General features: G+C 43.8%; 1 protein-coding gene across 1 annotated transcript; it reads left to right on the top strand.

The window, feature by feature from the left end:
* Positions 1-5,346: 5,346 nt before the first annotated feature.
* TBPL2 (TATA-box binding protein like 2) lies at positions 5,347-14,220 on the top strand. Its single transcript, XM_035141061.1, has 7 exons — positions 5,347-5,397; positions 7,661-8,067; positions 8,929-9,016; positions 9,838-9,929; positions 11,433-11,600; positions 12,352-12,446; positions 14,141-14,220. The coding sequence occupies exons 1-7, from the start codon at positions 5,347-5,349 to the stop codon at positions 14,218-14,220; spliced, it is 981 nt and encodes a 326-aa protein (XP_034996952.1).
* Positions 14,221-14,478: the final 258 nt, after the last annotated feature.

Here is a 14,478-nt window from a genome sequence, read left to right as displayed (position 1 = left end):
TGGGACCCAGCAACGGGAGCTCACCCCATCGTGCGGATTCAAACCGCCGACCTTCTGATCGGCAAGCCCTGGGCCAGGCATCCCCAAACTGCGGTCCTAGCTAACAGGACCAGTGGTCGGGGATGATGGGAATTGTAGTCCAAAACATCTGGAGGGCCGAAGTTTGGGGGTGCCTGCCCTAGGCTCAATGGTTTAACCCACTACGCCACCCATGTCCCAAAGCTTACACCATAATAAATTGGATACAGACTTTGCTTTTCCTGCACAGATTAACACTTCTACCCCTCTGGAAGTTCCCCCCTTTTTGGGGTCTTTTTTGTGTTCTTGGGCCTACTTTGCCATATCTTGGCAAATCTTGAAGTGAAATCTTGCACCTCTGTATCGGATGAAATGGCCTTGAGTCCTCAAAAGCTTACACCACAGTCCATTTGTTAGTCTTTTAGGTACCAGAAAACACTTCCTTTATATCAAGCAGTACTATCTTTTTCACTTGCTCACTGCCAAAGTCCCTCATAGTGATCTCTGCCTGCTGACAGTCTCCTCAGAGTTACCTGAGGTGGGATCTTTTGGATTGAGGCAACCATTGTTGTAACCATCCTTTTCTCGCTAAGTTGGGTGGCCATGTGGCCTGCTTTACAAATGGAAATCCTTGATTTTAAGGCATCCTCTGGTCAAAGTCCAGTTTAAAGATAAAGAATAGTTTAAATATAAAGAAGATCACCTGATCAACTTCCTGGCTAGGGTGAGATGTCTTGTGTTTCTGCGTATATCATAACATTTCCATATGTGCACCTATGTATAAATTAGCATGTGCAAATCAGTGTTCTCTTCCTTTTTTTAAAAAAAATATTTTTATTTGATTTTACAACCATATATATCCACATTTAAAGATTCCTCCGAATCTCTGGACTTCCCACCCTCCCCTTCCTGATCCTATTGTTAACCTTTTCTACTGCATCTTTTTCAGTACATATTTTATATAACTCCTTTATCTCCATAGTACTTGCTACATTACAAGTGTTACTGCAATTCTGCTGATGTTTTCATCTGCTTACAGTGGTCTCCAAGATAAATTATAAAAATTTTCCCATTCTTTATTGAAGTTTTGGTCTTCTTGGTTCCTGAGCTTTCTGGTCGGTTTTGCCATTTCAGTGTAGTCCAACAGTTTGAATAAATAAAAAAATTGTCCAGTAGCATCTTAGAGACCAACTGAGTTCGTTCTGGGTTTGTTCTGAAGAAGTGTGCATGCACACAAAAGCTTATACCAAGAACAAACTTAGTTGGTCTCTAAGGTGCTACTGGACAATATTTTTTTTTAATTTATTTTGACAGCATAAAACCAACACGGCTACCTACCTGAATCCAACAGTTTGATTTGCCATTCTTCTCTGGTAGAGACTTTATCTTCTTTCCATCTCTGAACTAGTAACATCCGTGCGGCTGTCATTGCGTACATAAAAAGTCTTTGCTCCCTTGGAAAATCAGCACCTACAATTCCTAATAGAAAACCCTATGTTTTTTAAATACCATATTTTTCGCTTCATAATGTGCACTTTTTTCCTCCTAAAAAGTAAGAGGAAATGTCTGTGCATGTTATGGAGCGAATGCGTGGTCCCTGGAGCCGAATTGCCCAGGGGCAAAAAGCAGATCATGCTTTTTTTTTTAAGAAAGAGCTAAAGGATAACAAGAGGGTGTTTAAAGGAAGCCCCTCAACAGCTGATTGCAAGATATTGGGGAGGGAGATAAGGGACGCTAGCTCCCTTCCCAGCCTGCCCCCTTGCCCCGCCCTCCATTGTTGAATGTTCTGCAGAGGGAGGCTGTTTGTTTCCCCAGCACATGTGACTGGCTGATTAGATTATCTGTCTGGAAACTGTAGTAATGGCTCCCTTTCCTTTCCTAAAGAAGCTGCAGAACTGTGAGTTGAACCCCATAAAAACAGATTTTTTTCTCTTTGCAAAGCAAGCTCAACAACTTTGAGCTGATCCTCAAAAGTGGAGCTTTCCCCCTTTGCAAAAAAGCTGCACAACTGTGAGCTGCTCCCCCCCCAAAAAACGGGGCTTTCCCCTTCTAAAAATTATGGTCCACGGTATATAAAAGTTAGTTTAAATATATTTTTCACTTCATTATATATCATTTCCCAGAATGCTTTTATTACCTTAGAAGACCACCACATATGGTAAAAGGTACCTTCTTTTTCTTTGCATTTCCAGCAGATATTTGTACCTGTCTCTTTTCACAGCGCTCCTTTTCCTCTCTATCTGGTAGTGTAAGTGGCCAAGATGCCCTTGAGGGGACTAGCATCCCCCATCTTTGCTGGCATGCCCACTCTCCAAGGAGGCAGATCATCTTCTCCCCTTCACTCAGTACTCAGGGTCTCGGTGAAGACTGCACAGCAGAGAAGGCCTTGTGCCCTGATAGCTCAGCCAAAGCACAAGCACTGTCTGCGGTATTAATGTTGATCGCCCAATATAACGCCAGTCTCCCTGTAAGGCACAGACAAACCAAGACATCTGTCCTTGCTAAAGTCTAGTCTATAACTGGTTCCTGGTCCGTTAAGTGGAAATAAACCGAGCCTTTCAGGAGCCGAGATGGAGTGGAAGGCCTCTCTAACACCCTTAAGGGAAGGGTCGTAGCTCAGTAGTAAAGGAAAGGTAAAGGACCCCTGGACAGTTAAGTCCAGGCAAAGGCGACTATGGGGTTGCACACTCATCTTGCTTTCAGGCCGAGGGAGCCGGTGTTTGTCCACAGACAGGTTTCCGGGTCATGTGGCCAGCAGGACTAAACCACTTCTGGTGCAACAGAACACCGTGACGGAAACCAGAACACATGGAAACACCATTTACCTTCCCGCCACAGTGGTACCTATTTATCTACTTGCACTGGTGTGCTTTCAAACTGCCAGCTTGGCAGGAGCTGGGACAAAGCAACGGGAGCTCACCCCGTCGCGGGGATTCAAACCGCCGACCTTCTGATCAGCAAGCCCAAGAGGGTTTATGGTTTTAAACCACAGTGCTCCATCTGAAGCCCTGGAAAGCTACTGCCAAGACCATGAAGACCTTGCCAAGCTAAATGTGCCAATGGCATAACTTGGTAGAACGCACCTTCCTATGTTCTCTACCACAGATTAAAGTGGAAGTCCAGCTTGATGGTCTGTTAGTTTTGAAAAGGACACGGCCTCTGTGCTTGGATTCTGCCAACCTGACATGCCACATGTTTAATGCTTTGCGGGTGTCCTCCACTCTTTTACTTCTGTTGAAGTGCTCTGGGAGACAGTCACTCTTCCAACCCTACTGCAGCTTTAGCTGGCTACCTGCTCTTCCAAGACCTCCTCGTCATCACCTTCAAAGATCTCCAGAGGAACAGAGAAAAACCAGGCAAAGCAAGGCCACTTCCTTACCATACACTCAAAGCAAATGGCTGGGAACTAGTTTGTGAAGGGTACTGGGAATTGTAGCTCAGTGAGGGGTGCAAACTACAGCTCCCAGCACTTGGGAGGGAGCCATGTTCTTGAAATAATTATTATTATTATTTATACCCCACCCATCTGGCTGGGTTTCCCCAGCCACTCTGAGCAGCTTCCAACAAAATATTAAAGTACAATAATGCATCAAATATTAAAATCTTTCCCTAAACGGCTGCCTGTTTATGGTGTGGATGTGACCCGACAAAGCCTCTCCTTGTTTTCCAGGAGGCCATGTCCAAAATTATCCTGCCACTGAGATGCATGATTGAGATTATATATATATATATATATATATATATATATATATATATATATACATATACATATACAGTGGTGCCTCGCTTAACGAATGCCCTGCTTAACGAAATTTCCGCTTAACGAAAGGATTTATCGAGCGGAGGTTGCCTCGCTAGACGAATTCGTTTTATGAAAAATTCGTCTAACGAATCGCGGTTTCCCATAGGAATGCATTGAAATTCAATTAATGCGTTCCTATGTGCTGGAGGAGAACCTTGAGAGTCCTATGGACTGCAAGAAGATCAAACCTATCCATTCTTAAGGAAATCAGCCCTGAGTGCTCCCTGGAAGGACAGATCGTGAAGCTGAGGCTCCAATACTTTGGCCACCTCATGAGAAGAGAAGGATCCTTGGAAAAGACCCTGATGTTGGGAAAGATTGAGGGCACTAGGAGAAGGGGACGACAGAGGACGAGATGGTTGGACAGTGTTCTCGAAGCTACGAACATGAGTTTGACCAAACTGCGGGAGGCAGTGCAAGACAGGAGTGCCTGGCGTGCTATGGTCCATGGGGTCACGAAGAGTCGGACACGACTAAACGACTAAACAACAACAACAAATGGGCAAAAAAAAAAATTCAAAAAAAATTCAATGCATTCCTATGGGATTCGCTAGACGAATTTTTCGTTATAAGAAAAGACCCATGGAACGAATTAAATTCGTCTAGCGAGGCACCACTGTGTGTATGTGTGTGTGTGTGTGTGTGTGTGTGTGTGTATGTATATATATATATATACACACACATACACACACATACACACACACATATACATATACGCACACACACACACACACACACACACACACTTTCTGAGTTTATACATTTCACTGATTTTATACATTTCACTAACTTTACAATAATTTTATCTGGAAATATTCAACAAACCCTTTCCATTCTTTTATTTTAAAAATTGTTATCTTGATTTCTTATTCTCCTGCTAAGTTTCGCCATTTCTGCATATTCCATAAGTTTTGGTTTCCATTCTTACTTTGCTGGGACTTCTGCTTCTTTCCATTTGGGGGCAATTAACATTCTTGCCGCTGTAGTAGCGTACATGAACATACATGAGATGCATGCTTTATACCCAACCGCATTAGCAAATGTCCATGAACCAGCATCTGAGCAGACACGTTTTTTTCCACAGACAAGCTATTTTCATGCCTGTTTTAACTATTTGGCTCCCCATGGAGAAATGTTGGAGGTTGTTGCAATGATGTAAAGAGGCTCATTAAACTACAATTCCCAGGCTACAATGGGGAAAGTTGCGCCTTTTGAAGGCAGTTTAATTTCGAAGCCTTTATATGACTCAAGTTCTTGTCGCACACCGTCAAATGGAAGTCAGGTGTTATAGTATGACCAGCACAGCTTTGCTTGAGTAAGCCTGTGAGATTCTCCTGCATATATATATACCAACAGATCTAGAGAGCAGTCAGGAGAGATCTCCCAGTGAGCAGCTGCTCAGGCTTCCTTAGACCACCTGATTCCCTTTTCTCCAATTAAGGCGGTTTCTTAATTCAACTCACCTGTAGTCATCTACTCCCAGCACCACCAAACCGTTGACCTGCTCTTCTGTGGAATAGGGAAGCATGGATGAGGATTTATCCCTGGAAAACTACCTGGACCAGTGTACAAGCCAGGTAAAATGGAGGATACTGGGGCTTAATCCATTTTGAAAGGGCAACTGTTTTCCCCGCTAGTATTGCCAGAGAGTCAAATAATGCCTGCAGGCCCTCAGTAAAAGGCGGATATCCGCTTTTTACTGTGGAACTAGCAAAACTCACAGTCACAAGTTGAGCAAGTGTGTTGTTTCCACATTTATTTTGATGGATTCTGGTCATATTATTTCTGTACTGCTCCTATTGCTTAGCATTTAGGAACATAGGAAGGTGCTTTACAGTGAATCAGCCTATTGATCTATGTGGTCAACACTGGTAGCAGGGTTTAAGGTAGGAATTTGTCCCAGTCCCAGGTGGGATTGTGTGAGGGTACGAGAATTTTGGGACATACTATACAACGAACTTTAAAAGATCTTTAATTTATCCTTTAAAAAAAAAAACAACCTGAAGGCTTTCTGTTAGGCATTATGTCAACTGAAATCCAAAAAAAAAACTTTAGAACTATCTTTATGTATGCAACCGCAGCGGCCAGAATTGTGGTAGCAGAAAATTGGAAAGGTGACTTAATTCCTACAAAGTTTGACTGGCAGGTGAAGATAATAGAATACCTGGAACTGGCAAAAAAAATGACTGGGAGAATAAGAAGAAACTCAAATCAGAAACGGAGCAAAGAATGGACAATATTGAAATAATATTTAAAACAATACTGTGAAAATGCAAATCTCCTGACAGATATAGATTGAATCTTGAATATTAAAGAGAATTATAAATGTAAAAATTGTTCCTGATGTAATAGATATAATAGGAAGTGTGTGTGTAGGTTAAGAATATTTAGAAAGCACAAGGAGGTGATTCGGAAGTCAAAAATATGTGTGATGTTAGATGATCAGTGTTGTCATTGTGGTATTGTTTTTTTCTGTTTGTGCTGTATGTTTTGCAATAATAATAATAATAATAATAATAATAATAATAATAATAATAAGGAGTTTGTCCCAGTCCCCCATCAGGGATTGGACCTGGGACCTTTGGCATTCAAAGTATGTGCTGCACCAACTGAGCTATGAACACGGCTAAGTAAGGTGGGCAAATCTAATTATTCCCAAATTGCAGATAGCGAGCTGAGGCTGAGTGTTGTTGGACCTTCTAAGAAGGGGAAGTGTCAGAGGTTGTTACGGCTACTCTTGAGTAACGACTTTCCACATACTTGTCTTTAAAAGAGTCTTTATTGGTGCACGTTATTTACAGTGTAGTGAGCTGTCGGTTTCATGTCCGTTTTTCCGCCTCAGAATCCAGCACTGCCCCTTTTCGCGACTTTGACCAACATAAAAGTCTCGGGACAGCAAATCTCCTCCCCTTTCTCCTCCTCCTTAATTCTGGTGCCGGGGGAAAGGGTCTGCGCTCCGTCTTTTCCCTCTCCCCCCTTTCCGTCTCTCTCTCTTCCCGCCTGTGGAGCAGGGGCTCTCCCACGCTGCCGGAGACCTGTCTCTCTCTGCCCGCTTCCTGACTAGCCCCTTCAGACCCTGCACTTTCATGGCTGCTTGGGGACGAACTGCTCCTGATGATAGGGGGAGGTTCTCTGTAATCTCTCCCCCTTACAGGAAGTGTGCCGGAATGTGTGGGGCAGCACTTGCTTTGACACAACGCCATTTAACCTCCTTGCAATCAAATTGGAATAAATGCCCAGAAACCGGTTACCTGGGGAGTGCCTTTACATGGTGCAGTAGCTGTGGGTTCTATGCAGTAAACATGGCCCTGTGAGGAAAAAGCCATGGCATTGCTAGAATTGTGGTCCTCTGTTGGTGCAGAATATTTTGAACGTATTATTTGGGGGGATCTGGCATAGAGAAAGGGTTTCCCCGCTCCTAACACTAGAACCCACGGACCTCAAGTGAAGCTGGATGGTGGGGAAATTCAGGACAGATCAAAGAAAATATGCAGTGCGCAGTTAAACTATGGAACTCACTGCCACAGGAGGCAGTGATGGCCACCAATCTGAAAGAGAATTGGACAAATTCATAGCGGAGAGGGCTTTGGGCAACTGCTAGCTGCAATGGCTATGATCTGCCTCCAGAGTTGGAGGCAGCAATGCTTCTGAATCCCAGTTGCTGGAACCCACAGGAGGGGAGAGTTTCTCTTGTGCTCAGATCCTGCTTGCTGGTTTCCCACAGGCAAGCCACTGGATGCTGGACTAGATGGGCCATTGGCCTGATCCAGCAGGTTCTTCTTATGTCCTATTAATGCAGAAGTGTGATGACTGTTTTTTCTCTCTCCCATGTTGTGAAAGGATAACTTTCCACCAACCAGCCCTCAAGTTTCTGCTCCCATGAGTCCCTTTGCGGCAGACTTGCCTTCTTCCTCCTACCCGGGTACATCGTTTCATTCTCCGCCCGACCAGACCCACAACTTCTCGATTGACCTCAGCTTCCTGCCGGATTATTTAAGCCCGGATAACAAAAATGAGGGCCGTGGCACGGTATTGGGAGAGCAGCACAGCTCTCAGTCAGGATCACAAGACAGTGGCATCTTCCTGAATGGTAGTGGCCTGTCCCAAGAGAGCGATGAAAATGCTACTCAACCATTGCCCGATGCTTCTGGGATGCACGATGCCTCTGGGACTTGTCTTCCCATGAACCCGATGACTCCTATGACCTCTGCTTCAGAAGGTTCTTCAGGCATCGTTCCACAGTTGCAGTAGGTTCATTCCTGTTATAACACCTTGAAGCTTGGGTGACTTAGATTGAAAAGGTCTCTTACAGTTTGTAGAGTTCAAAGGCTTTATTTATGCAGGAACTGTTTACGGGATGAGTAGAGATAGGAGAGAAATAGCAAGCATCTCGTCTGGAGAGAACAGCAGACAACAAATGGCTCAGCTTTTAAGGGGCGGAGTTAACTTAAACACAGAGGCTTACCAACAAGTTCTGGTTAGATTTCTACACAAACAATGCCCCCTGGTGGGTTAAAGTTATATGTGTATTAAGTACAAAATCAATAGATGGAAATATGGTTGCTTTTATCCAGCAAATCATTGATTGTTTTTTCAATTATTATTTTTCTCTGTTTTTGGTTGTTCTTATTTTTATCTGCAAGCCACCTTTTGTCCCCGTCAGGGAAAAAGGCAGGGTATTACTATTACTATTACTGCTGTTGCTAAGCAATGGCAACATGTTCTCTTCGCTCTTGTTTGCTTCACTTTAACTCTCAGGTACTTCAAATCTATGTTTAACATGTGTGTTGGACATGCTTTGAATATATCGTGTGAATGTGCCCAAAATAGCAAGGTCAAATTTATGCAATCCCAACAGATGTTGGTTGATTTCCCTGAACCAATTCCATCTATAAAGAAGAAGAAGAAGAAGAAGAAGAAGAAGAAGAAGAAGAAGAAGAAGAAGAAGAAGAAGAAGAAGAAGAAGAGTAGGATGGACATTCAATTTATGGCTCAGTACTGAAAGGAATAACAGATTTGCTGTGATGCATCCCATGAACTTTTCCACGCCACTTCTGAGCACTTTTGTCAATCTGTTGCATCCCCTCGTTTCTCCCTTGTTCTCCTAGGAATATAGTGGCCACTGTAAACTTGGCTTGTAAGCTGGATCTCAAGAACATAGCCCTTCAAGCTAGGAATGCAGAATTCAATCCAAAGGTAAGCCCCAGGGAAGCTGTTTGGTGCCATTCATCTGAGCACTGGCGGAGGAAGAAGAGTGGGGGGGGGGAGCACACCGCCCCCGGCAGCGCAATCCCAGTAGGGTGCCATCGCGGCTGCCTCCCCTCCACGCCCCTGCGGGTGGTGCCCCCTGCCCCCAGGACGTGTACCAGCCCCCCCGCCTGCTCTCCGCCCCGCCCCACCCTGCCCCCCAGTGCCAGAGTATGAATCTCCGCTACTGCATCTGAAAAATTCTGATTGGGCTCAGACTTGGTGGACTCTAGAGATGGAGGTGCTGGCGTAGCTCAGTCCGTAAGGCATGAGACTCTTAATCTCAGGGTCATGGGTTCGAACCCTACGTTGAGCTAAAGATTTCTGCACTGCAGAAGGTTGGAGTACATGACCCTCATGGTCTCTTCCAATTCTACAATTCTAGAATGTTGAACTATGACTTTGAGAGACCACGATTCGAATCCCCACCCAGCCATGAAGCTCATTGGGTGACCTTGGGCCAGTCACTATCTCTCAGCCTAACCTACCCCACAAGTTTGTTGTGAGGATGAACTGGGGAGGAGGAGAACCTTGTACACAGCCTTGAACTCATTGGTAGAAGAGGTGGCATATAAATGTAATAATAGAAAGGGCTTGTGGAAAACAGGTCTTGTAGGTTCCTCCATTGCAAGAGTCTCAGAAATAATAAGGATGAGCATGCATAGAGTGTACCTGTCTGGTCAAATCTCTGTATTTCAGAAGATACTGCCAGAGGCACTTGTCTAAAACGGATTCACAAGGTAGTAATCTGGTTTTCCCCCGAACTGTAGAGGTTTGCTGCTGTGATCATGCGAATTCGAGAACCAAGGACAACAGCCCTCATATTTAGTTCCGGCAAAATGGTCTGCACAGGAGCAAAAAGGTAGGACTTTACTATGAACCCAGAATAAAAGCGGCACTGACATGGCGGGAAGGATTGGGCTTTCTGCGAATCTTAGCTTTCTTTCCCTCCTTCCTTTTAAATACGTTTTGCCTAGACATGTGACTCGCAATGTAAGGCTTGGAAGTGCTGTGGGCGATGCAAGTGAAATACTGGAGGCCGGGTTGCGATTAGTAGGATACACAATGGTTAGAGAGTGGGGCTTTTCACTGCCCACATAGTTCTCTGCCCCTCCCAAAGGATACAAAAAGCCTGTAATAAATGGTTGAAAGTCAGCACATACGGATTTGTTTGATTTAAATAATGTTTACATTGTACATTTCACAGAAGAAAATGGAGGCATGCTTGCAGCACGCCAATTCTCAGGCCCCAGTTATAACTTTCCAAGCGCTCTTAACAAGTACAAAGAAATAGGGTCTATCCTGACAGATAAATAAATGGGAACTACGGGTGGGAAACATTACCCCACAGAGTAGCTGAAAAAGGCTCCCAGAGCATATTACAAATATCACTAACAAGCCTGTCTCTGTCCTCAGGCCCACAATATAGAGGAAATGAGCCAAAAGGAAAAGAGATTGGGGTGTGGGTTATTGATATTGTGCATTTGGAAGCAGTAGGGTGAATAAAAACGACCCTTCTTGAAATAAAAATTCTCCAGTCCAAAAATACGGTTCAAAAGCTTTACTAACAGAACTTGTTGCAAAAACAGAGTTGCAACAATGTTACACCCAAATTATTGCATAGTATCGTATGCTTGTCCACGCATAGGTTAAACATCTTAGAAACATGAAATTACTTCACCCAGAGCTGAAAACGAAGCTCTGCCTCTTCCACAGCCTCTATGATACTCTGAGGCTGCGTTCCTGGAGAGAATCAATTACACACCTTTCTCTCTGGCTGCTTCCAGGGAGAAAGCAAAGACCAACTCACACAAAATGGAGATTTGCAACCAAATACCTTTCTCATGTGATCTAAGTTAAAACTCCATATGAGAGCTTGCAGAGAGACATTCTTAAGTTAATTATCATCTGATCTGTCAGGCTCTCTGTTCCTCTTGCTTAGCTTCGATGGAATTTTCCAACGTTGCAGCAATACACATATAGAGTTTTCCATTTTGGCGTACAATTACACTTAAAGGGGAGCAGGGAGCAAACTCAGGCTACTAGACCAGCTGGGATGAGAAATGGCTCAAGGAGAGAAGTCAAAAGTTTCAGCCTCTCAGCAGAGTCAGTAGGGTGGCCCTGCCTCCCTTGGTTCCCTCTGCAGCAGCCTGATGGAAGGTTGCTGTCCAATGACAGCTGTTGGAGGGAAAGCCTGATAGAGCTGGCTTCTCAGCCAAGCAGATAATGTTCCTGCTTGCCTTCTGCTGTAACCTGATGAAATCATTGCCAAGCACAGACCAACCTATAGCCCTCCTCAAACCTTTGGTGGCCGGATTTCTTCCCCACACCACCCACCCCTTTTTGGTGTTGTGTGAACTTGCAGTGAAGAGCAGTCGCGGCTGGCAGCCAGGAAGTACGCCCGTGTGGTGCAGAAGCTTGGGTTCCCTGCTAAGTTCCTGGATTTCAAAATACAGAACATGGTGGGCAGCTGCGATGTGAGATTTCCCATCCGACTCGAAGGCCTGGTTCTCACACATCAGCAGTTCAGTAGGTATGTCCATCCATGCCGCTGTTGGAATGAAAGAGAAAACAGAACATTTGCTCTTCCTGTTTGGGAGGAGATGCTGTAAATAGCTTGTGGGTGTTGCAAACCGGGGAGTACTTTGCCCTTGGCGCATGATCACGTTCTAGTCCTCTGCTGTTTTACGCTGCTTGTGAATGGAGGGTTCGTATCATTGTGGTGTCCAGTGGATTTGGAGTAAGCGGTCATATGAACATAGCCTGTTGTTGACATTGTATCCTCTTACATACAGTGGAACCTCGGGTTGCGGACGTAATCCGTTCGGAGGCCCATCCGCACCCCGCAGTGTTCGCAACCTGCAGCACAGCGTCTGCACACATGTGACACAATTTGGCGCATCTGAGCATGCACAAAGTGTGATTTAGTGCTTCTGCGCATGCGTGAGTGGCAAAACCCAGAAGTAACCCTTTCCAGTACTTCCAGGTTTACCAAGGTCCACAACCTGAAAACACGTAACCCGAAGCGTTTGTAACCCGAGGTACCACTGTAATTCCACACGGATGCTTTCTGGCTCTGCTAACCTGGACTACCTGTGTACCTCATGACCTTTTCAGAAGCTGCTTCCTCCCTTTTGCTTTGGAAAAAGGGTAGACGCTTTCTTGATATCTCACCCCCCCCTTCTGATGCATTAAACCCCAAAGTCACATAAAACCCTCCCATTAGTCACATACAATGTCAAATGGCTTTCTAACTTCATGTATTTAAATTCTTTCTTAAACAGCTATGAACCAGAACTGTTTCCTGGCCTCATTTATCGAATGGTCAAACCACGGATTGTATTGCTTATTTTTGTGTCTGGAAAAGTTGTATTAACTGGTAAGTGTATACAGCACAAACTATTATTGACCTAGGAGTTTGCATGTGAAGGGAGGTAGGAGAGAGGCTATAGGCACAGTCTGTTGAAAACATCTCCTGTGTGAGCCCTGTTGAAACGTATAGGAGCTGTAAAATGGGACACCTTACATTTGTTCTACTAAAACATTTCTGTGTGACAGTCAGTGCGATCCTATACCTATCTATTCAGACATCCCACTGAATTCAGAGGGGCTTATGCATAGGTTAGTGGTTCATTTTATTTTTTTATGCTTGGAATGCATTGCTTGTGGAAGTTTATGCAGGAAAGAGAGAGAGCCCAATTGCTGAGCTATACACCCAGATCAGTGTAGTGTGATGATCTCGGTTTACTGACGTGTGAAATGCGAAAAGCATTTTAAGCATCACTTCTGCCCTAAAGCTCTAAGGAAGAAAAGAATTTAAGGTCCTTTTATGAAGCCTGCAAAAATATTACAAGATACATAATGGTGATAGGATAAGTTTGTGTGTGTTTGTGTGTGTGTGTGTGTGTGTGTGTATGTGTGTGTGTGAACCACCACATGTGAGAAGTGGGAAACGGGATAGCTGATTTGGAGAATGTGTGAACAGTGTAAATTCTTAACACAAAAACTATTGATTTCTCATTGAAATGGATAACTGGCAGGTTTAAGAAAAACAAACCCAATCAGAACACACTGGTGGCGACTAGGGAAAATAAATGTGAGGTAGATTTGTCTCTGTTCATGCCAGGTGCAAGATGCTGAGCTAGAAAAACAGCTTTTCCAAACTGACAGGGTAATTAACATTGTTGTTGTTTAGTCGTTTAGTCGTGTCTGACTCTTCGTTACCTCCTGAACCAGAGCATGCCAGGCACTCCTGTCTTCTACTGCCTCCCACAGTTTGGTCAAACTCATGTCCGTAGCTTCGAGAACACTGTCCAAGCATCTCATCCTCTGTCGTCCCCTTCTCCTTGTGCCCTCAATCTTTCCCAACATCAGGGTCTTTCCCAGGGAGTCTTCTCTTCTCATGAGGTGGCCAAAGTATTGGAGCCTCAGCTTCAGGATCTGTCCTTCCAGTGAGCACTCAGGGCTGATTTCCTTCAGAATGGATAGGTTTGATCTTCTTGCAGTCCATGGGACTCTCGAGAGTCTCCTCCAGCACCATTAACATATAAGACAGGAACTGACAAGGAAGGAAGGTGTCATCTACTATGGTAGGCTTTTCAACCAGTCTAATGGAGATGATCGAAAATCATCCCACTCTGATAATGGAGTTCAAAAGGCCTGTGCTATTGAAAATTTCCCCCCATTTTCCCCTTTAACTTTACCCTCCTGGCAGAGAACATTTTTAGGGCATTGCTTCCAACTGTCCTGCCACTTCTGCCTCTCTTTCCCACGCACACCAGCATTTCTTTTCTTTTCTTCTTAATCATTCTTTTAATATCACAGAATAAAACATTATTTCACACATTAAAATTACAATAAATTGATTTAAGAATAATCTATACAGAGAAAAAGAAAAAGGAAAAAAGATCAAAGAAGATCAAAAGTAAATATATTACCGCATAACTATACCAAAACGGAAAAAAACAATAAAAGATTCTTTATATGCTTCCACCACCTTCTACACAGAAGTATTGTCACACCAGCATTTCTTATGAATGTTATTAATGCTCATTTCAAAACCATTTTTCCTAGGTGCCAAATACCGTTCTGAAATATATGAAGCATTTGAAAACATCTATCCGATCCTGAAGGTCTTTAAGAAAGCTTCTTAATTTTTTTCTGATAAATTGTATAGTTTAGGTGAGTTTTAGCATCAAGTACAAAATTCTTAAACACAAATTGACTGTTGACAGTCAAATACCGCTTCTGTTACAGTTTGACGCCGTCAATCTGTTTCATCATATTCTTCTTCTTGTGAATTCCTTGCAGAAAAGGCTATGGATTTTGAACAGTGTTAAATGTGATAAAAGAGATATGAAATATAAAAACTAGTTCTGTAAGAATGATTTAGGGAACGGGTTAGCATCTTG

Source organism: Zootoca vivipara, chromosome 1 (genome assembly GCF_963506605.1).
Source record: "Zootoca vivipara chromosome 1, rZooViv1.1, whole genome shotgun sequence".
NCBI lineage: Eukaryota > Metazoa > Chordata > Lepidosauria > Squamata > Lacertidae > Zootoca > Zootoca vivipara.
Note: the sequence above shows the minus strand (reverse complement) of the source record. Positions and strands in the feature narration are given on the sequence as shown.

Bases quoted from the DNA above. Each gene is read 5' to 3' on its own strand.
- TBPL2 (XM_035141061.1), top strand. From the start codon at position 5,347: ATGGATGAGGATTTATCCCTGGAAAACTACCTGGACCAGTGTACAAGC. The intron at 8,068-8,928 runs GTAGGTTCATTC...TTGTTCTCCTAG, and splicing joins GGCATCGTTCCACAGTTGCA to GAATATAGTGGCCACTGTAA. The intron at 11,601-12,351 runs GTATGTCCATCC...TTTCTTAAACAG, and splicing joins ACACATCAGCAGTTCAGTAG to CTATGAACCAGAACTGTTTC.